This window comes from Saccopteryx bilineata, chromosome 2, assembly GCF_036850765.1.
Source record: "Saccopteryx bilineata isolate mSacBil1 chromosome 2, mSacBil1_pri_phased_curated, whole genome shotgun sequence".
NCBI classification, from domain to species: domain Eukaryota; kingdom Metazoa; phylum Chordata; class Mammalia; order Chiroptera; family Emballonuridae; genus Saccopteryx; species Saccopteryx bilineata.
Window position 1 is genome coordinate 154371624 of NC_089491.1, and position 20896 is coordinate 154392519.

At 49.7% G+C, this 20896-nt stretch overlaps 1 protein-coding gene across 12 annotated transcripts in view; it reads right to left on the bottom strand.

Moving 5' to 3' along the window:
* The window catches only part of CACNA1C (calcium voltage-gated channel subunit alpha1 C), a 786403-nt gene that overhangs the window by 123505 nt on the left and 642002 nt on the right, over nt 1-20896 (bottom strand). For 5 of the 12 annotated variants that reach the window (XM_066258228.1, XM_066258223.1, XM_066258221.1 and 2 more), the window contains 9 exons: nt 19737-19944; nt 18652-18772; nt 16975-17089; nt 16101-16221; nt 15705-15774; nt 7650-7782; nt 4809-4938; nt 3598-3657; nt 3388-3447 (listed from right to left, as the gene is read on the bottom strand). In XM_066258228.1, coding sequence (XP_066114325.1) covers nt 3388-3447; nt 3598-3657; nt 4809-4938; nt 7650-7782; nt 15705-15774; nt 16101-16221; nt 16975-17089; nt 18652-18772; nt 19737-19944 — 1018 coding nt within the window. The remainder of the gene's footprint in view (nt 1-3387; nt 3448-3597; nt 3658-4808; nt 4939-7649; nt 7783-15704; nt 15775-16100; nt 16222-16974; nt 17090-18651; nt 18773-19736; nt 19945-20896) is intronic. The other 7 variants (XM_066258219.1, XM_066258226.1, XM_066258225.1 and 4 more) reach the window with 2 other exon arrangements.

Here is a 20896-nt window from a genome sequence, read left to right on the forward strand (position 1 = left end):
CAACTGAGAAATGGGGGGATTGTTATCTCCCCTGCAGGGTTGTAAGCTTCAGTTATTCCGTGTAAATCATTTAGGACAATTATCCTGCTGATACAAGTGCCGTGTGAGTGCTGGGGCCAGAGAGCTTGGACTTGAATTCTGGATTCTTTCTGCATGAGGGAAGTTCAGTCTCCGCATCTGTGAAAAGCACATGATCCCCTGCCTTTCTGAGGCCCATACCACACACCAAAAGCCACGTGAGAGCCCTTGGAACACCAAAAGGGGACACATGGAAGATGAGCATTGTTATAGGACTCGACTATTATTACCTCTCCCTCAGAGCTCAGTTTAAAGCCATCCTAGGTGCTCAACAAAGAGCCTTTCCAATTTTCTTGACTTACGTTAAGGGCAATGGACTTCCAGGTTAGGGGCTGTGAAGGGCCAGGGGTCACAAAGCGTCAACCAGACGGAAACATTTAAAGCCGATGGCTGAGGGGCTGAGCACAGAGTCCTGGTCCACAGGATACAGTTTACCCCTTTGGATCAGAGCGCGCCCAGGGCAGCATGTCTGCAGAGCAATTCAAAAGCCAACACAGGGGAAATCGGCAAAAATAGCTCCTGCAACCTATTTCTTTCCATTTATCTCTTGCCACAGGGGGTCACAGGGGACTCAGGCATCTGTGTCCTGCAATGGTTTCTAGAAGTGGGCAGATTATATAAAAGGCTGCAGGGGAATCTAGTTGGAGATCTCTCCCAAAGGCCTGCTACCTAGAGGGCGTGCTGCCCTATCTCTCAGTGAAGATCTGGGGCCCCAGGGAACGGACGTGAGTGGCTCCCATGGTTCACGCTAGCAAAGGGCTCCTCTGTCTGCTGGAGGCTGAGCGCCTTCCCCAGCCATCCTATTCTTCGTCTTAGAGAAGGTACTGCTCCTGGCTCAGATACTGTGAGGATGCTACTGAGTTCCAACAGAGCCATCTTCTGCATTCAGGGGGAAGGCACTCCTCCATTAGGTGGACCTCAGGGGCTCAGAGCACCCACTTCCATCCTTTGATTTGGGCTCCTGTTTTATCAGGGGAAAGTGTGTGTGTGTGTGTGTGTGTGTGTGTGTGTGTGTGTGTACAGGCCAAGGTAGGGTCAGAGGAAGAATGGCTGGCTCTAAGACAAAGGGCAAGTAGATGTCCAAAATAGGAGCATTTACTTGAAAAGTACCTGTGACATTCAGGGTATCAAAAAAGGCCATACTCAGGTGTCCAGCGCAAAGCCCTTCCCATCCCCTGCTCTGCTGATTGCTGCCCACCCGGTGCCTGCTTCCTACAAGCTCTAAGCCATTGCCTAGGAAAAGCCCACCTAGGGCTTTTCAGGTGTTTCCAGCCTGAGAAGAGGAAAGGAGTGAAGCATAGGATCACTGACTCTGAGTCAGAAGGGCAGGAATGTCCCTCTGTCCAGCCACAGGTGACCAGCACTTCTGTAGGCAGCAATTCTAGCTATTAAATGTGTCTTATCTTTGGTCATTTCTCCTCCCTGGTCCTGGTTCCAGCTCTTCCCTCCTCTATGTGACAGACCTTTGCCTCACTCGGGCCAACTGCTCTGGTTTTACAAGCCTTTTCTCTTCAAGGCCAAACATCCCCAGGTCTTTTCATCTGCTCCTGATACTAAATGTGCCCCTTGGACAGCTGTCACTGTCGGTGCTGTGGCGGGACGGCAGGCCTTCCGGCCAGGCCGAGGGGCCCGCGGGAGGGGGTGCGGGGAAGGGGACTGCGGCTGGGATTTATATTGAGAAGCACACTGAGAATAAGAGAGTGGAAGAGGAGGCCCTGGCCATGGTGATGCTTGCAAAGAGACCTCCCACTCTTGCTTGAGGCCAAACACACCACTGAAACCCACAAGGGAAGCTCCGTGAGGGGCACTGAGAATTGGGCTCAGAGCCTTTCTTGTTGCAGGAAATAATTGTGGGTGTTTGTGTGCCTCTCTGTGTGAAGTCTGAAAAAAGAAATGGCCGCTCCCAGAAAGGGGTTTTATAGCGCTGCCTCCCATGAGGCCGGCCCCTCTTGGCTCTCGCGCCTTACCCCCACAAATCGGCACCTGGCCAGCTCCTCAGAGAAACCTGAGAAACTCTGTGAGCTGGGATCAGGGACAGATGCTGGGGGTCTGGACAAAAATAAAAAGGGAGGGACACAAAACTGCTGCACTGAAATTGTAACTGGAAACAACACAATTGTCATGTACATTTGAGGGCTGAGTCATGACTTGGGAGTTCCATCAGGAAAGGAGCAATCTGGGGCTGGCCATAGCAGCCTCAGGCGGACACGGGTTTGCACCAGCAGCCACCGGAAGGGGTGACAAGACAGCCTGGACTCCATGGGAGGAGCATCCCTGGACCGTGTGCACGGGCGAAGGCGCTGAGCTGGAGCACGTGCTTCCGAGCCTTTGAGCTTCTGCGGGCTGTTTGGGGTTGGGGTGGAATCCTCACCCTCGCTCTGAACTCACATCCTAAATCTCAGGCGAACTGGCCTGGAGATGCATCAGTTAGAGGCTCAGAAGTATACTGGAAAAACTTAGAAATCATAATAAAACAAATAAGAGTAACCTATTAATTATGAATTAATAGGAATAATAAGAGAAAACAGGAAAAAGTCTGCCTCATTCCAGCGCTGTTCCGAGGTTGGGCTCTGCGACGAGGGACAGGGTGCTGTGGCACGTCTGGACTGAGGCTGCCTGCCTGGGCTGCGGCGGCTGCGGCCCGGCCTGTGTGCTTTCTGTCTGGGCCCTGGCCCGGGCCTCCAGCTCTCTGGGCACTTGGTTCACACCCCCTGCACTTAGCTCTCTAGCACAGTTCTCCTTCCTTCATGCTCAAGGCAAGGGTTGCTGCAATCACGCTGTTCAGCAGGTCACAGAGGGGTTAGAAGTCCTCGAGTACTGTCTATCAAAAGCTCTCCGTGGGGAGACTGGCCCCAAATCTTGCATTAGGCCTGGTCTGCTACAAGCACTGAGGAAGGTCTTGATGACTAATGTCAAAGGGGGCAGCCAAAGCCACTGTCATGGTCCCTGAGCTTTTCCACCTCTGGGGTTTTGTGTGGCATCTCCTCTGGGCAGGAGGAGGGAAGGAGAATTCCAAGTAGGGTCAGTCCTCAACTGCCCAGAGATGGCATGTGTGAGGCCCTGCTGACTGGCACGGGGTCAGACCCGGTGACACTACCAGTGTGGACACTAGCAGCCAATGCCCCAAGAGGTTGCAGGTGTGGGGGTCGGGTGGGTTTCTCCTGGTTTCTGGGCCTGAGTTGAGCGCTCGCACAGTGTCAGGAGCACTCATTCTTCTGATATCAGGCTCGAGAGCAAGAGAAACAAGAGAAAAGGGCAGGGAGAGAGAGAGAAAGGGGCAGAGAGCATGCGTTTCTCGGGCTGCATTACCTTGAGGATAATTTCTAGCGTAAAGATACTAGTGAAGACATAGTCTGCATTGCCTAGGATCTGAAAAGTAAGCACAGTCGGATTAGTGGCTCTGAGCGGGAACCAGGCTCCGACAGGAGCGTGCGTGTTAGGGACAGACAGTGCAGAGAGCTGGTGCACAGGACGAGGCCGGGAGGACTGGAGGAGGAGGACAGAGGAGCCGGGCTTTACCTTCAGAGCAATTTCAATGGTGAAAATGGTAGTAAAAACAATATCAAAATAAAACAGAATCTGCAAAACAAAGAGAAACAGAGTGGGAATGGGCGGGGTAGGGAGGAAGCAGAGTGGAGGCAGGTCAGTGGGTGTCCTCCTGGAGAAAAGAAACACGATTCAGAATCACAGTACGTGCCTCTCGGGCCTCTCCACATGGGGGCAGGTGGAAAGGAGTTCAGAGACCAGGGGCACAGACACAGCTGGGTCTCGAGGTGGGCTGGCCTTGGGCATCTTGCAGCTCTGGATGGGGCCCCCAGTTGTGCCAGGGGGAGGGAGCTCCCAGGGCACGCCTCAGCTGGTCCTGAGCCTGCACAGCATCTGGGTTGATGCTTTTCTCATCAGCCCAACACTTACAACCCAAATCAGACCACTGAGATATAAATACTTGTCAAAGGAACAGAGAGCGGGGTTTGTTTGTTTTTGCAGGAAGGTGTGACTCAGCGAGCGCTGTGTCCTTCGGGGCACAGGAGCACACATCCTCCAGGTGAAGCCTACCTGGACCAGGGGCAGGCTGTGTGGTTTCATGTTTGGTTATAGCTCAGCAGATTGCAGCTAGGGCCAATACCCTTTCTCGGTGAAAAAAAAAAAAAAGCTATGGCTTTAGGTTGGTGGGCTCCTGTCTTTATGCCCATCTGCCCACCTGGCTGAGGTTTCTTTTGAGGCTTTGAGATAGAGCGATGCTTATTCTAGCTTTTGATGTTCATTGGAGCCTTGGGTGGGCTTCCAAAGTTAGTTTTCTACTCCACAGAAGGTCATGGAAGCTTTTACATAAGGTCAGCCTTATCATTGGCATCCGTTTGTCAGTGCTCCCCACCTCCTTAGCCATTAGGACAGGCCAGAGTATACTGGGAGCAAGTCAGCTGGTCAGCGCTTATTTTTTCACTAAGTTTACAGGAAACCGGAGTGTTCTGGGGAACAGCCACAGGGCACTGAAGTGTGATCTTTGCCAACCAGGTCAGCCTGAGGTCTCTGGGTTCATGTTCTCTTATTTGCTTGTGGTCCTCAGATGGTTTCTACCAAAGCCTTCCTCTCTTAAAGAAAGGATCATGGTGCACTTGACTGTGAGATTCGGAGCTGGGCCCCTGACTGGACAGGGAGGTCAGCAGTGGGCCGTGGGCCCAGCCACTGTCCTGGGAGGAGGGGTGCAGAGAACGAAAGGGAATGCATACATGGTTCCTGAAGGAGGTGTGCTGGACAGGGTCCTCGGCGGCCAGCGAGATGCTGCTGAGAAGGATGAAGAAGAGGATCAGGTTGGTGAAGATGGTGTCATTGACGATGCGGTGGCACTGGAGGCGGAACCTGCACAGGGAGGAGGAGAGGAGAGGAGAGCAGAAGCACATCAGGAAGGCAAGGGAAGCAGCTGCCTGCGTCCCAGGACCCCCAACGCCTCCTTGCAGCGCACGGACGGTGCCTGGCAGTTCGTGGAGTGGGTTCTGCAGCCTGGACTCTCACTGCGGCCGGGCAATGATAGCCATGGCCCTGTCCCTCACCCCCCAGGGGCAATTCTGCACAGAACTTGCCATCCTAAAGCCCCTGGTTTGCATAGACAGTAAATTTTTGACATTTTAGAGAGTTACATCTGAGACCTTTGGGAATCTCTAAATTTTTAAATATTGCTGTGACATTACCACTGACTTTGGTCAAGGGACTTCTTTTCCCCATCTTAAAAAAAACAACAACCTACTTTGAGATCTACTTCATATTCGTACACAAAGGGAACAACGGAGCCATTCAAAGATGGCTCTGTTGATAGGATGGCTTGAACCTACACTCTGCCAAGGAGATTTACCCGGTGTCATAGCTTCAAGGTGTCCAGTTCAATCCCACACCTCAGCACAATTACAAAGAACTACACAAGTGGACCTCTGGGCACTCACTGATTGCACCACAAACACTAGATTCTCGAATGCCAAGGGTGTCATATGTACTATCTCATCTTGATGATTTAGAGAGGGGAGATGGATGATAGTGTCATTTTCATTCTATAAATAAAAACAATGAAATTCAAGAAGGAGAAGCTAGCCTAGAAACACAACCTGTAGGGTGAGAGAGCGAGGGCTCAAATCCAGACCTCAGACCTCTGGGCCTGGCACTGTGGTTGACTACATGCGCTGGAAGTTCTTACTGCTGCAGGCGCACCAAATCCTGGAAAGGACAAGCTCTTTGAGAGCATTCTGGTTTCAGGAGAGTTAGGAGAAGTCTGCAATGACCACCCCCTTCAAACAAACCAGTCCTTCAATCGGGGCTCTGTGCTGGGCAGCCAGGAAGGGCTGAGCTCCCTAAGGACAGATGCCAGGAGCAGCCCTGCTATCAGGGAGTTTCATTTTGAGCCTGGTGCATCTGGAAGAACGCTTCCCCAATCATCATTTAGGCTCACCGGAATCTCACCAATTCATATGAAATACTGACATCACTATCATAGATCAACAGACATAACAAGAAGATAAACCACTAAGATGAAAAATCATAACAACAAATAAGCGATTAAGAGCTCCTTCCCCTCCCCCAGCAAAGACTGAATATTAAACATATCAGATACAGAATATAGGGCAACTATATTTGAAATACTTAATGAAATAAAGGACTTAATCATACAGATGATGAATTACTACATAAGTGTTAGATATAGACAGATGAATCTAGAAAATCAAGCAACAAATGGAACTGCCTGAAATGAAAAAAATATATACATATAACAGTTGATATAAAGACTGATTTAACATAGACAAAGTTGAAGAAAGAATTAAGAAATTGGAAAATAACATCTGAAGAAATTACTCAGCATACCCAAAGAGAGAAAAGGAGGTGAAAGATGTATAAGACACATGAAGGGATAGGGTGGACAGAGAGAAGAGGTCTAACATATCCAATTAGAGTGCCAGAATGAATGAATTCTTATTTTAATCTTCAATGTCATTTAAGAACTGAAGAAAAATATAAATCCATAGACTTAGGAAGCATAACATATTCCAAGCAAGATAAATGGGAAAAAGGTCCATGTTGAGGAACACAGTAGTAAATCTGCACAACATCAAAGGCAACAGAAGATGGTAAAAGCAGCAAGAGAGAAGGGGTGGACTACCTACAATAAAATGATAGTAGGAATTAGGAATGATGGCTAATTATACAGTGGAATAATACATTTAACATGCTGAGGGACAAAACCTGCCACTCTAAAATTGTGTACACGGTAAAACTATCTTTCAAAAACAAGAAATGGAAACAATTACAGATAAAGAGAGGCCAAATGGATTTATCATAAAGGCACTACAGGAACTTCTAAAGAATGAACTTTAATACACCTGAAACTAATAAAATATTATATATCAACTGTAATTTAAAAGTAATCCCCCCCCCAAAAAACTGCAATTTAAAGAGAGAAGAAAAGAATGTATTTTAAGAAGAAAAAAATACGATTGCAGAAGGATGGACTGGTAAATTGCATGTAAATCCAAATATGTACTGTATATAATAACACTGATACTGATAATAATGTCTAACTTGGGTTAAAAATAAAGGTCAGGACTAAATACTAATCAACAATAACATGTAAAGCAAGAGGGGTTGAGAGGGGTTAAAATAGTGTAAGCTCCTATTTTGCACAAAGGTAAGGCTATTTTGCACTAAGATATCGTTTAGCTTTAGACTTTGTTGACTAAAGCAGACTTACTAATTTCCAAGAATAATCACACACACAAAAAAAACTGAAATAGAGTTTACACATTTCAAGAAACAAAGAGAAAAATAAACACAGGACTTCGATTTGGAATCCAGAAACTCTTTTTCCTAAAAAGAGATAGGAGGAAGATTCCTGGCAAAGCATGATGGTAGGGGTGACAGCCAGCTTTCCAGTGGAATAATACATGTCAGACACCGAGGGACAAAAGCTGTCCCTGTCTTCACACACGTCGTGGGGAGCTGGGCAGTCCCAGGCTCCACCCGGAGGCTGGCTCCTGCTGATCCTGGATGGTGGGGAGAAGAGATCCACCTTCCCCACTATTCTCACACACCTGTTGTTGGGACTGAAGATGAAGAAAGCACTGGCTTCGGGCATGGGCGCTGCCTTCTCCTTAAGGTGCAGCTCAGAGAGGGGGCGTGGCCGTGGGCCCACAGGCATCTCGGGCTCCTCCTCATCCTCTTCTCCTGGAAGAAAGAAAAAGTACCTTCTAAATAACTCCACTATGCCCACTTATTTTTACCACTGTGCTGCCTGCTTTCAGATACCTTCCTACTGACAGGAATCAAGACATCACTTGTATTTCTGGAAACATAGAGTGCCAATTGAGACAGACACTCAGCGCTCTTCCTGTGGGCACCCCTGGGGTTCATCTGTGTCAGAGAAAGACTTTCCTGGTGGCACATGATGAGGGGGTTGTAAGTAGGGTGACTAACTCATACTAGTTTTCCCAGGACTGTACTGGTTTTAAAACTGAAACACCCACACCCGAGGAAACCCCCAGTGCCATGCAGTCTGGGATGGTTGATCATCCTAGTTGTAAGGCTCTAGAAAACAACCAGGTTAGGCTAGGGGCATGGCCAGGTAGGGGAAAGGGCATGGTTAGGTGACATGTGGGATCCCCTGCCAACAACCTCATCCTTGCTGGTTCCAAAAGTTTAAAACCAACTCTCCCCATTCCTGAAAATACAAAAAGTCATGTGCCGTATGGACAATGGGGCAATAATGCTGACTGCAACAGGCTCTTCATTCAAAGGTCTGAACACACGTTTGCTATCCTGGCCAGTGACCACACTGAATGTGGACCAAATGCAAATGACTTCTCCCTTTGCTTGCAAGTTCATGGGAAGGACACGCCCTGTTCTGATCAAATGCATTGAACATGTTTAGAAGGGAAATAATTTTAAATATAAATGCTTTAATCTTGGCTCTGTTTCTTTCCAGCTATGGAGATTGCATTTAGTCTCTTTGTGTCTCAGTTTCCTCATCTGTAAGATGGGACAGTGGTTCATATGTACCTCTGAATGGTTCACATAGCAAGTGCTATATAAATGTTAGCTGTTGTTTTTACTATCTCTACCCACTGGAGAGACTTACCTGTGAATCAGTGTTGTGTAGCCCTCTCAGCCCAGCCTTTGCCTGCTTTATTTCCTGACAGAACTTCCACTCACATTGAACAATTTTCTCAACGCTTTTTGGACTAGGTTGAATGACGTACATAAACTTCATGCCCCCTGGAACCCCAGAATGTGACCTCATTTTGAAAAGAGCATCTTTGCTGATTAATTAGTTATGATGAAGTCATACTGGACAAAGGTGGGCCCTAAATCCAAGGACTGTTGTCCTTCTAAGGAGAGACACAGTCGCACACAGAGAGAAGGTCGTGTGAAGAAAGAAGCAGAGACTGGAGTGACGCAGCTGAAACCCAGGGACACCAAGGACTGCTGGCAGCCAGCAGAAATGGGGAAGGGGCAAGGAGGGAGTCTCTCTAGAACCTTCAGAGGAAGCATGGCCCTGCTAACCCCTTGATTTCAGACTTCTTGGCTCCAGCACTGTGAGGGAATACATTTCTGTTGCTTGTGGCGATTTGCACTGGCAGCCCCAGGAAATGAACACACGCACTGTGAGCTTTCTCGTTTCCTCACACTCTCTCCTTATTGGACCTGCCCTGAAAATCCCTCTCTGCAGAGCTATGGGGACTCCCACTTCCGGCAGCATCGTTCCCCTGGCTTTCCTGAGAACCTGGGCTCTGGGAGTGACCTGTGACTTCCTCCCACAGTCACCTGGCACTTAGGATATGGTACCTCAGAGGCTGATTTTATTTTACTTTTCATTTTTAGTTTTTTTTTGTGTGTGTATTTTTCTGAAGTTGGAAACGGGGAGGCAGTCAGACAGACTCCTGCATGCACCCGACCGGGATCCACCCGGCATGCCCACCAGGGGGCGACGCTCTGCCCATCAAGGGAGTTGCTCTGTTGCAACCAGGGCCATTCCAGCGCCTGAGGCAGAGGCCATGGAGCCATCCTCAGCGCCCAGGCCAACTTTGCTCCAATGGAGCCTTGGCTGCGGGAGGGGAAGAGAGAGACAGAGAGGAAGGAGGGGGGAGGGGTGGAGAAGCAGATAGGCGCTTCTCCTGTGTGCCCTGGCTGGGAATCGAACCCGGGACTCCTGCACGCCAGGCCAATGCTCTACCACTGAGCCAACCGGCCAGGGCCTTTTAGTTATTATTTTTTAATTGAATTTATTGGGATGACACTGGCTCATAAAACTTCACAGGATTCAAGAGTACAACTCAAAACACCATCTGCAAACTGCATCATGTGCCCACCACGCCAAGCAAAGTCTCTTTCTGTCCCCATTTCCCCTGCCTTTGCCCACCTCCCTTCCCCTCTAGCTATCACCACACTTCTGCCTGTGTCTCTGTAATATCTCTCTGTCATCTATCTATTTTTTCTTTTCTTAATCCCTTCACCTTCTACCTGTTCTATCTCTTTATGTGCCGAAAACCCTGGAGGGAGAAACTGTGCCTAGTACACAGTAGCCCTTATTTCTTGACCAACATCAGCTTCCTAAGGAAGAGAGGAATGTGCCAGAGGTGGTGAGCAGGTGGAGAGAGAGCAGGCTGGGAGGGAAGCCAGAGCGGGAAGTCCACCTTCCGCACCGGCCACGCTTGGCTTGCGCTCCTCTGCTTCCGGGAAGCCAGGGAAGTACACCGCACACACACGGTTCTTTATGACCAAGCGTGTTTCAGGACCGAGGGCTCTTTTGGAGGACCAGCAGAGTATAGATTCAATAAATTGATTCTTTCCCTCGAGTAATTGGAGAGGACCAGCAAAGCAATTAATATTTCCATCAGAAGAAAGGCACACGATGAAAAATTGTCTACAGGCCACGGGTAGAAGAAGCCCATACCAAACCTGGATATATGAAAGAAAGGTACACTCTTTCACTGACAGCATCATAAGTAAAACCAGAGTTGACCTAAATCATGGTATTTACAAGTGAGATTTAATTAAGGATCTTAAATTTTGGCCTAGCTGTTTGTATTCTTTTCAGTTTTGCTACAAATGACCCAACACTTTCTTGTTCATGACAGTTTGATAGCAGGTAACTTAATGCTTATCTTACTCATTTGCGTTTATAGAGAAACGTCTTTACTCGCTTTGTGCTTTCCTAGGTTCCTCACGAAGAATTGTGCATGTTCTTGCACCTGCAGCAGTCTGCCCGCGCACCTGCTCTGACATAGCCTGGGCTCGTGCCCTAGCTTGTGCCCTCTGTTCTCACTGTTCCAGGCACACCGGTCTCCTGGATCCTGCAGACAAGTGCATTCACCTCGGAGACTGCACTTGCTTGACCACTCGCCTAGTAAGCTCCTCTGATTTCTGTATGCCTGGTTTAGGTTTCCATATGATTCATTCTGGATCCAGCCCAAATGCTGCGTCCTCGGAGAGGTCTTTACTGACTTTACAGCCAAAGAAGCAGCCCAGTGACTCCAACAGGCTGGTTTGGTGTGTGCTCATTGTCTCCTCCGTGAAATGTCAGCCCCAGGAGAGCAGGAGTAGCCTGGTGCCTGCCTGCCACAGTGCCTGCCACACAGTAAGCACTTCCTAAGTTGTTATTAAGTAGATGAATGTCTCCAAGGTTTCTTCCAGCCTTCTGCCTATGACAACAGTATGGTCCTGAAATAACTGCTTCCCTCTCCAATGCTCCGATCTCAAAGCCCAGTCAAGACCACCCTTGGCCATGAAGCCTCCCCTCTCTTCTTCCCCACTGCTCTCTTCCTCAAAGTGTCCCCCATAACAGCTAGTCCTATGCTATACATTCTCTAGTGTCATTCACATTTTTTCATTATATTCGCTAATTTTAAGTAAGTCCTTAGTGACTCTTTTTTTTTTTTTTTTTTTTGTATTTTTCTGAAGCTGGAAACGGGAGAGACAGTCAGACAGACTCCCGCATGCACCCGACCAGGATCCACCTGGTACGCCCACCAGGGGCGATGCTCTGGCCATCAGGGCGTGATGCTCTGCCCCTCCGGGGCATCACTCTGCCACGACCAGAGCCACTCTAGCGCCTGGGGCAGAGGCCAAGGAGCCATCCCTAGCGCCTGGGCCATCTTTGCTCCAATGGAGCCTTGGCTGTGGGAAGGGAAGAGAGAGACAGAGAGGAAGGGGGGGGGGTGGAGAAGCAAATGGGCGCTTCTCCTATGTGCCCTGGCCAGGAATCAAACCCGGGTCCCCCGCACGCCAGGCCGACGCTCTACCGCTGAGCCAACCGGCCAGGGCCCTTAGTGACTCTTAACAACATATGCATGTTCACTCAAATAAACTAATCAATTAAACAAAAGCACACTCTTAGTAACCTACTTTCTTGCCTGAGGAAATAGATATTTCTTAAATGTTGCATATTCCAAGCTGGGAGGCTAAAACCAACAGGTGAGCTTTGTAGATTAAACCAAGAGGGAAGGACTGACTGGCCACAGCTGGCCTGTGTGGCCATTGTGACTGAGAAGCAGGCCCCTCCTGTGGGCACTCACGAGGGCAGCTGTGGGTGCGCCTGGACGAGTGAGCCCGGCAGCCTGGACAGAGGGGCGATGGCCGAGGGAGGAGGGGTAGCAGGAGGGAGAAGGAGTGTGTGGGGTGTCCTCTGGCACGGTCCATTTTCTCTCTCGGGAAAGCCAGTAGAAAGAGAGGTAGGACAATGGTCACCAGAGCTGCCCCTCCCCCCCCCCACCGGGCACAGCAGGGGGCCCACTGCCCAGAAGCTGCAAAGGCAAAGGGGGCAGTCTTTGGGAGGACAGCCACAGAGCAGGGGAGAAGCAGTCAGGAATAAGATAATGACAAGAAAGAGACAGTGGGTCAGGGGACCTTGACGGGGTCACCTGGACTGTCCGCTACTTCTGGACTAGAGGAGCCAGGGGCTGCTCTGCAGAGGAAAGGAAGGGGAACAGGGGTGGGAGGGGCTGGAGTTAGCCTTGGAGGAGGGGCAGAGGGTCCAGAGCCACCAACTTGAAGAACACTCTGTCTTTGGGTGAGAAAATGGAAACCAGAGATAGTGAACAAATGGGGGGGGCAGAAGGTTTAAGGGCTGGCTATTAAGGTCTGAGGGGTGGTGGTGGTGTGTGGGGGGTGGGGGGTGGGGGGTGGGGCAGGACAGCCTCAGTCAGCTATGGACAGAGGAAGGGAAGCTCGGGACCAAAAGAAACAGAGGCCCAGGTATGAAAGAGGGTAGGGAAGGGTGGCCACAGGGGGAAAAGGACACATGTCTTAAAAACACCCAAACAATCCTGAGGACTCAGCAGAGTGTGGGCACTGCTTCTCAGTTTAAAAGGGAAAACCATTCTATGAATCCTGAAGGCCAGATCAACAGAGAGATGTTTCTGTGACGGCTGATACGATGACAACAGTATCCTTGTTAGTCTTTATCCCCACTTCATCCGCTTTGTTTTGATTTCATTGCAGCAACAAAGAGAAAAGCTGTGAGTATACTTAGAATGAGGAAATCTGAGGTTATTGTCAGGCGGGTGGGACAGACTCTGATTAGGACCCAGAAACATTTGTTTTTATTACTGCTTCCTTTTAAACTTTAATAGTAATAATCCTCTTTATAATAATCCTACAAGGAGAGAGGCTTGTTTATTACTGTCCTTCTTTTTAAACTCTCATAAGAACAATCTTCCTTAGGGAGTCTTGCGTGGTGGACCTCCACACCCGGCCTGAACAACTACTGACAGTTTGCTGCTCCCCTTGTATCATTTACTTTCTCTGTCCCCATTTTTTTTTTTTTTTTTTTTTTTTTTTTTTTTTACAGAGGCAGAGATAGACAGGGACAGACAGACAGGAACAGAGAGAGATGAGAAGCATCAATCATCAGTTTCTCGTTGCACGTTGCGACTTCTTAGTTGTTCATTGATTGCTTTCTCACACGTGCCTTGACCGCGGGCCTTCAGCAGACCGAGTAACCCCCTGCTGGAGCCAGCGACCTTGGGTCCAAGCTGGCGAGCTCTTTGCTCAAGCCAGATGAGCCCGCGCGCGACCTCTGGGGTCTCGAACCTGGGTACTTCCGCATCCCAGTCCGACGCTCTATCCACTGTGCCACCGCCTGGTCAGGCTCTCTGTCCCCATTTTTAAAAAAAATTGGACTACTTTATCCTGCCCAGGTGGTGGCACAGTGGATAGAGTGTCGACCTGGGATACTAAGGACCCAGGTTTAAAACCTGAGGTGGTCAGCTTGAGCATGGGATCACAGACATGACCCCAAGGTTGCTGGCTCGAGACCAAGGTTACTGGCTTGAGCAAGGGGTCACTGGCTCAGCTGAAGCCCCCCCACCAGTCAAGACACATATGAGAGAGCGTTCAATGAACAACTAAAGTGCCACACTACGAGTTGATGCTCTGATCTCCATCCCTTCCTGTCTGTCTACCTCTCACTTTAAAAAAAAAAAAAAAAAAAGGCCTGACCAGGTGGTGGCGCAGTGGATAGAGCATCAGACTGGGATGCAAAAGGACCCAGGTTCGAGACCCGAGGTCGCCAGCTTGAACACAGGCTCATCTGGCTTGAGCAAAAAGCTCACCAGCTTGGACCCAGGGTCGCTGGCTCCAGCAAGGGGTTACTCAGTCTGCTGAAGGCCCGCGGTCAAGGCACATATGAGAAAGCAATCAATGAATAACTAAGAAGTCGCAAAGCACAATGAAAAACTAATGATTGATGCTTCTCATCTCTCTCCATTCATGTCTGTCTGTCCCTGTCTATCTCTGCCTCTGTAAAAAAAAAAAAAAGGAATACTTTAAAGCAACTGCTAAATATTTTAGACTCCAGTTATGAACACTTCAGCATTATAAAAACAGAACCACAATGATATCATTCTACTAACAAGATTAACAAAAACTACTTAAAATCATTTAGTTACTAATCTGTATTCAATTTCCCCCAATTATCTAAAAATAATGTCATTTTAGAGTTTATTTTCTTCATGCAGGAGCAAGACAAAATCCTCCCATTGCATTTGGCCAATTATTTCTCTGTCTTTGAAATTCTGTAGCTGTTTCCTCCCAGGAAGGTTTTAAAACTTCAAAAAGCTTCATGGCCCACACCTGGAAACACCCTTCCTGCCCTCTGTCCAAGCCCTGGGAAGCCCCACCACATTTCCTTGCAGAGGGAGGTGAGGGAATGGAGCGATCCCTGGACAAAAGGCAGGACATCAGGCAGTGGCTGCCAGCTCCGGGCAGAGAATCCAGCAGAGGACCGGTGGAGGAAGAGCAGAAGGAAAACAGATGTGCTTGCAAATGCAAAAGGTTGCCAGCCACCCAAGGTGGTTTCCAACCGAAATGCAGCCTAATCTAAACGGGGAAATGCCAGTAAAACCCACTGTTCCTCTATTGGGTATAACTGACTGCAAGCCTGAAGCTGGTGACAATACCTTCAGTTGTAGGTAAAAGGAAGGCAAACCCAGGGTTGCAAGGATGTGGGGTTTCACGAGGCAGAGGAGGGAATCCTGAAGGGAGGCCAAAGGGACTCTGACATTCAAACCCTCCCTAAGGAAACTGCGGCCAACTGACATACCAGGTCGATTCAAGATGAGAACAATGAGCAATCTTTTTTTTTCTTTCTCTTTTTCATTTAAATCATAAGAGGCCTGAAAGCATTTTACAAAGCGAGAAGTGGGACATCTGTGATGGCAGCTGTCCTTGTACTCAGCACTGCCTTCTGAGTAAGGACAAGACAGATTTGGAATTTACTATTATTACTTAGTGTGCATAATGCTGCAACATGTTATACTAATAAATTATATAAAGTTAGTAATGATTTTACAACATAGGATATAATAAAGCCTCCAATGTATACTGAATCCATCTTCCAAAGGACACAGAAGGACTACACAAACATGATTGAGTTCATCTTACAGTGTCATTGCGAGCAAAAGAGAGCAGAATTTTGCCCAGACGATAATTGGTAATGCGTAAGTACAGAGACTGGAGACGCTGAGCAGCGCAAGGCCCTTGGAGAGGGAAATTCGAACCACTGGTCCCTAACACATGGCTACTTTCCTGTGGCTTTAGAATTCGGGTCCTTGCCCCCAGCCTGCCCCCAGGGATAAGCAGTGGAGCTGTACCTGTAGTTTCTGGGTTGGGGTAGACACTCTTATCCTCATTCTCATTGGGCTGGAGGTCATCCATGTTGATCTAGGCAGCCAAGGGAGGGAGAAAGAAGAATCCGGTTAGATACGTTCCAAATTTTAGAGGCTTGGAGTAGCTTTGAAATAGCGGCACAGTCAGTGACCCAGCTGCTGACTCAAAAATATGTCCTTGTTCCTTTGCACAGACCCTGGCGTTATTAAGAGAAGGCTGGGATTCAACCACGCTGCCCGCTCTTCACAGACCTGCTTTCCTGCTCCACCGTCACTGACCCTAGTCCACCGAGTCTCTTTCCTTCCTTGCTTTTTCCCACGGACATCTGGCCTGGGGAGACCATGCCCCCTCCCCCAGCTCTGGAAGTAGATGGCCCTCACCTTGGTGGTGGCTGGGGACTCTCCGTCAGCTGTAATGGACTTCAGCTCAATTTTCTCCTCCTTGATCTCTTCCACCACTGGCTTCTCTACCACCTCCTGTTTCTTCTCTGGGCTGGCGGTCCTGGCCAGTCAGCAGGAGAGAAGAGATATGGGAATGTTTACTGGAGGGATAGGAACAGGGCTAGGGAACTACCCTGTTGTCTGCTGGAGGCCAGTGGGAGGGACTCCCTGTGCCCATGTCCATCTTCCTTCACCCAGGGCACATGCCTCGGGCCAGGTGTTCGCAAAGGCTCCTGGGCTGGGCCCAGGACCCAGGCACCTGGCTACACCTTGCTCTTCCTGGTGTTCAGTGGGCCTCCCCCGGCCTTTGTCTGCCTCCGAGAAAGGTTCTGGGTCTCATTCAGGATAGGCTCCTGGAGAAATCTGCTCAGCACCCAGCAGGTAGGTGGCCTGTGACAGTCTCATTTAGACAATGAATGACAGGAGACAATGTAGGGCCCTGTTTTGCCTTCAAACCAGTGAGGAGGGCACTCTCTTTCACCTGGAGTTGCTCTTCTCCTCTGAGAGGCTGCCTCCCACCTCCCATCCATGACTCCCTCATGTATGACGACCTCTTTTCTCAAAAGGGAACCCCCGAACTTCCTAGACAGGTGGGGAAAGGCAATAGCTTCACAAAGACTGTAATTCCTGAAGGCCCCCACCGTAGAGCCATCTCTCGGAACTAGGGGAGAGGACAGATTACTCCAGAAAGTCCCAAACCCAGTGCCTTTCTGGGCTGACAGAGGCCGTGCCCACACCTGTCTTCACCACCAGTGGGAATGGCATTCCAGAACTGGTCCCTAGGGTCCCGGGCTGGGTCAGCTTAGATGGTTACCTGGCCAGCTTCTTTCTCTCCTTCTCTTCTTCTTCCTCCTTTTGGGCAGATGTGAGGCTCTCAGCATCAGCCAGGTTGTCCACAGCAATGGCCAAGAACACATTCAGTAGGATATCTGTTTGTGTCCATTCTTAAAGAAAATGACCCTTGGCCTTGGGGTTTTTGGTGGGCCTAGGGGGACGTGCAGGGAGGGTGCAGGACATGTAGGGGTAGAGTTCCCCACAGAGACAGCTCACCCGTGACTCACTTTGAGGGTTGCTGAGCTCGGGTGCCTGTCCTCCCTCCATCCCTTTCTCTCCTCATCACCCTACTAGCTACCTGGAGTTTCCTAAGGGGTTGAAAGGAGGCCAGTGTTCAGGCTAGAGTCGGAGGGAGGGTGGCAGTGAGCCTTGCCTTGCTCTTTAATTGCTGGGAGCCAGTCTCTCCCCTGAGACTGGCCATAACTGACATTAAACAGCACCGTCTCTAGCAGAATGCAGAAAGCACTTTGGAGTTGCTCATGGTGACTGGGCACTGAGGAGGCCGCCTGATGATTCTGCCAACTGTTAACATGAGCCTGCCCATCCAGAGACCCCGTGGAGGGTCCAGGGCAGCTGGCTACAGCTTGGTAACTCATAATCAATCCTAGTGGCTGCTTGCCCTTTCCGGCTCCCCCCACCCCAGCCTTGAAGAGAAACACTGTGGGTCAGAGCTCCAACGTGAAGGGAAGGACAGGGCGGAGGGTCTAATGGGGTTCAGCGTGACCTCCTTCCCCAGGCACCCAGCAGTCACACCACTTCACACGCCCAGAAACCACAACCCAGGGGGCTTGTCCAAAATGCTTCTGGAACCTGCCCTTGGGCCTTACCCTGTTAAACCTCGCAAGTACCCTTAAGTAGTAAGTGCTGTTACTTGACCACAGAAGTGTGTGCAGGTGCCAGCAGGGGTCACCCAGCCGGTCTGGGGGCCGGGGCCCATGCCTGCAGCACTCCATTAGCTGTGATGGAAGCCCGAGTCTCAGGCCGGAGCTGCTTCTATGTTACCACCCACCTCTGCACATCACCGCACAGGTTTACAACCAGGGGAGAGAACAGCGCCTGCATTTGAGACCTCACAAGGATTGTCCATGGATCAGCCAGGTCTGCTTGGTGGAGCCCATCCAGCTCTGTCTGTGACTGAAGTCCCAGAGAGTGGCTTCAAAGGGAGGGGCACAGACAGAAAGCCGGGAAGAGAGATGATGGTCATTTCAGGGGTGACGTTCAGTCAACTAAGACACCTACTCCCTTTACAGGCTGGGTAGCCAGGGCCCAGAGCGCCTAAATCTAGGTGGGTTCACACAGCAATCTGAGTGTCTGCACAAGTCACCGCCAGGGGGTGCTGTTCACCTAGATGATGACCAGGATGCCCCTCCTGTAGTCAGACAAGTCTGTAGCCAGATCACAGGAGGATGAACTCACACCCACTGATGCCCACAACTCCTGGCTTCCTCCACCAACACCACCTCCAGCTCGGGAGATTTAGGGCTAGGAGCTTTTTTCTCCCCCAGAACATGGCTTTGCATTTGCCTGGGGGGCCCTGCGGACGTGCAACTACAGTTTTCAGTCCAGAGTTAGGACCTGTGGGCACACATATTTGGCATCGTGCTGCAAGTTGAGGGAGTAATGGGGGGAAGGGCTGGGAGGCAGGAGCAAAGGATACAGTTTCCGCAGATGAAGAGGATGATGAAGTAAATACAGACTAACATCCCTGGAAAAGAGGGGCCGCCATAAGCCATGATCCCATCATACATCACCGAATTCCAGTCCTCCCCGGTCAGGATCTGAATGACACATTCCCACCAATAAGGGACACAGTGTTAGACCAACAGCAAACCCCAAGACTCCCCTACCCTGCCCCAATCTGCCAACAAGAACACCTGAAGTCTCTTTCCACCCCCTATCCCTCCTCCTGGCCCCCAGCGCTCCTCCCCGGGACTCTGAGCTATGGACCTGGCAAGTCAACCCTGCCCTCAGGCAAGGTGCGTGGCCACTGGCACACTGTTATTTGAGGAGTGCCCGAAAGGGCCTCCTGGCTAAAGGATCTGCTACTACCCACATGTGGTGCACGAGATGGCCACCCTGAGCCATTCCTGGGTTAAGGCTTCAGGTCCCCTTCACAAACGTGACAGTGTTCATGAGAGAAGGCACTACCCAGTTCTCTCCAGACGTGAGTCACCTGGCTCCCACCTTTAACAATTTGGCAACATCCATATTATTATTCATTTTTATCTGTAAATCAAGCTACTTTTAAACTGAAACAAGTGCTACTTTAGCTTTGCCCTAAGCCAAAATATCTATGAAATCACAAAGCTGATGGGCTAGTTATGTTTTTTCGAGGGACAAGTGTGGTGGATTGGGAACATGGAGCTCCATCCTCTCCTCCCCCAACAGAGCCGTCTGCTCTTATTTGTTTATATTTTGAGCTTCCATGTAGAATTTGTTTGAATAAATGGTCCCATGGCTGAGAAAGAGCCCTATTTTCAACCTCTCAGTTAGATCTTTTTTTTCCAGTGGTCCCCCCAACAGTGAAATTCCATGGGGGACTGTGGGTAGGGGAAACTGTCGAAGGGCCTCAAGGTTCTCCTGGGCATGGACACTCCATGACTGATCTAGCTGGCTTTGGCTGCCTGGTGCAAGGGTGAAGCATCCCTCCACCTTGCCCACATGACTCTGATCCTTCCTCCTGCCCCCCCCCCCCACTCAATCACCCTCCTGGTCACAATCCCAGCAGAGGAGAGTGCATACCTGAAACACGGTGAGGAGGGACTGGGGAAAGTTATCAAAGGTGCTCCTCCGGGTCTGCATCTCATCAAAGTTGAACTTTCCTCCAAAGAGCTGCATCCCCAGCAGGGAGAAGATGATGATGAAGAGGAAGAGCAGCAGCAGCAGGGAGGCGATGGAGCGCACGGAATTCAACAAGGATGCCACCAGGTTGCTTAAGGAGTTCCAGTACCTGAGGATCAAAGGAGGGGTCAGCAGGCTTCTGTGCCTTCCTAAGCCTCATTCCTCAATCACATGCCCACGAGAGAGTTTAAGATAAATTCCAGCTCCCTTCTCTTTTCCCCCTTTCTTGGTGGTGGTAACGGTGGTGGTTTGAGGTGGGCTGGTAAGCTCCCCATTGTATTGTGCAGCTAGTTGAATCAAGGTCCTGGGATCAATAATGTGTGATGAAGAAGAGACGAAGCTTAGGAGTCAGAAGCCTTGGTTCTGAGCTAGCTCTGCCAGTTACTAGCTGTGTGTGCCTTTGGACAAGTCACTTAATATCCCCTCCTTCTGCCCCCACCCCATCTGAAAAAATATAGAGACTTTAGTAGTATACACGTCATTAAGTGATTGAGAGGGTTACATGAGATAATATAAAATAGAAACCCTCCCCTGCCCCCCTCCCCCCGTATAGTGCCTGGCACACAGCTGATAAAAGTTAGTGTTGTTACCACTACTGGGTTTTTTAGACAGAAAACAAAACAAAACACCTTTCTTTCTTTTTTTTCTGGGAATGCTGCCCTTAGCCTAGCCCAGGCGGCAGCTGTCTCTAGCCTCTAGCAGAGGCATGAGTTGGGTTACCCACCGGTAAGAGTGGGTGCATCACTTAGCAGTTTCCCAAATTTACCCTGTTTAAGGGATTGGTCCTTTTAAAAAGCCTCTCTTCTGAAAATCCTGATTCCATAGCTGTAACTTGAGGCCCTGATGCCTGTATTTTTAACAAGCATCCCAGATGGTTCTGATAAGCAGGCAAGTTTGGAAAAATCTCTTTCACCTACAGGGACAGTTTGGACAGATGAGCTGTGGGCGGGGCTCCTTACAGTCAACCACCTTCTTCCCACTGCTGTATAAGTAGACACTGAGGTCCTTCATTAGAGCTTGGAGAAGATCTCTTTCTCTTGGAGAAGGGGTGGATTACCTAC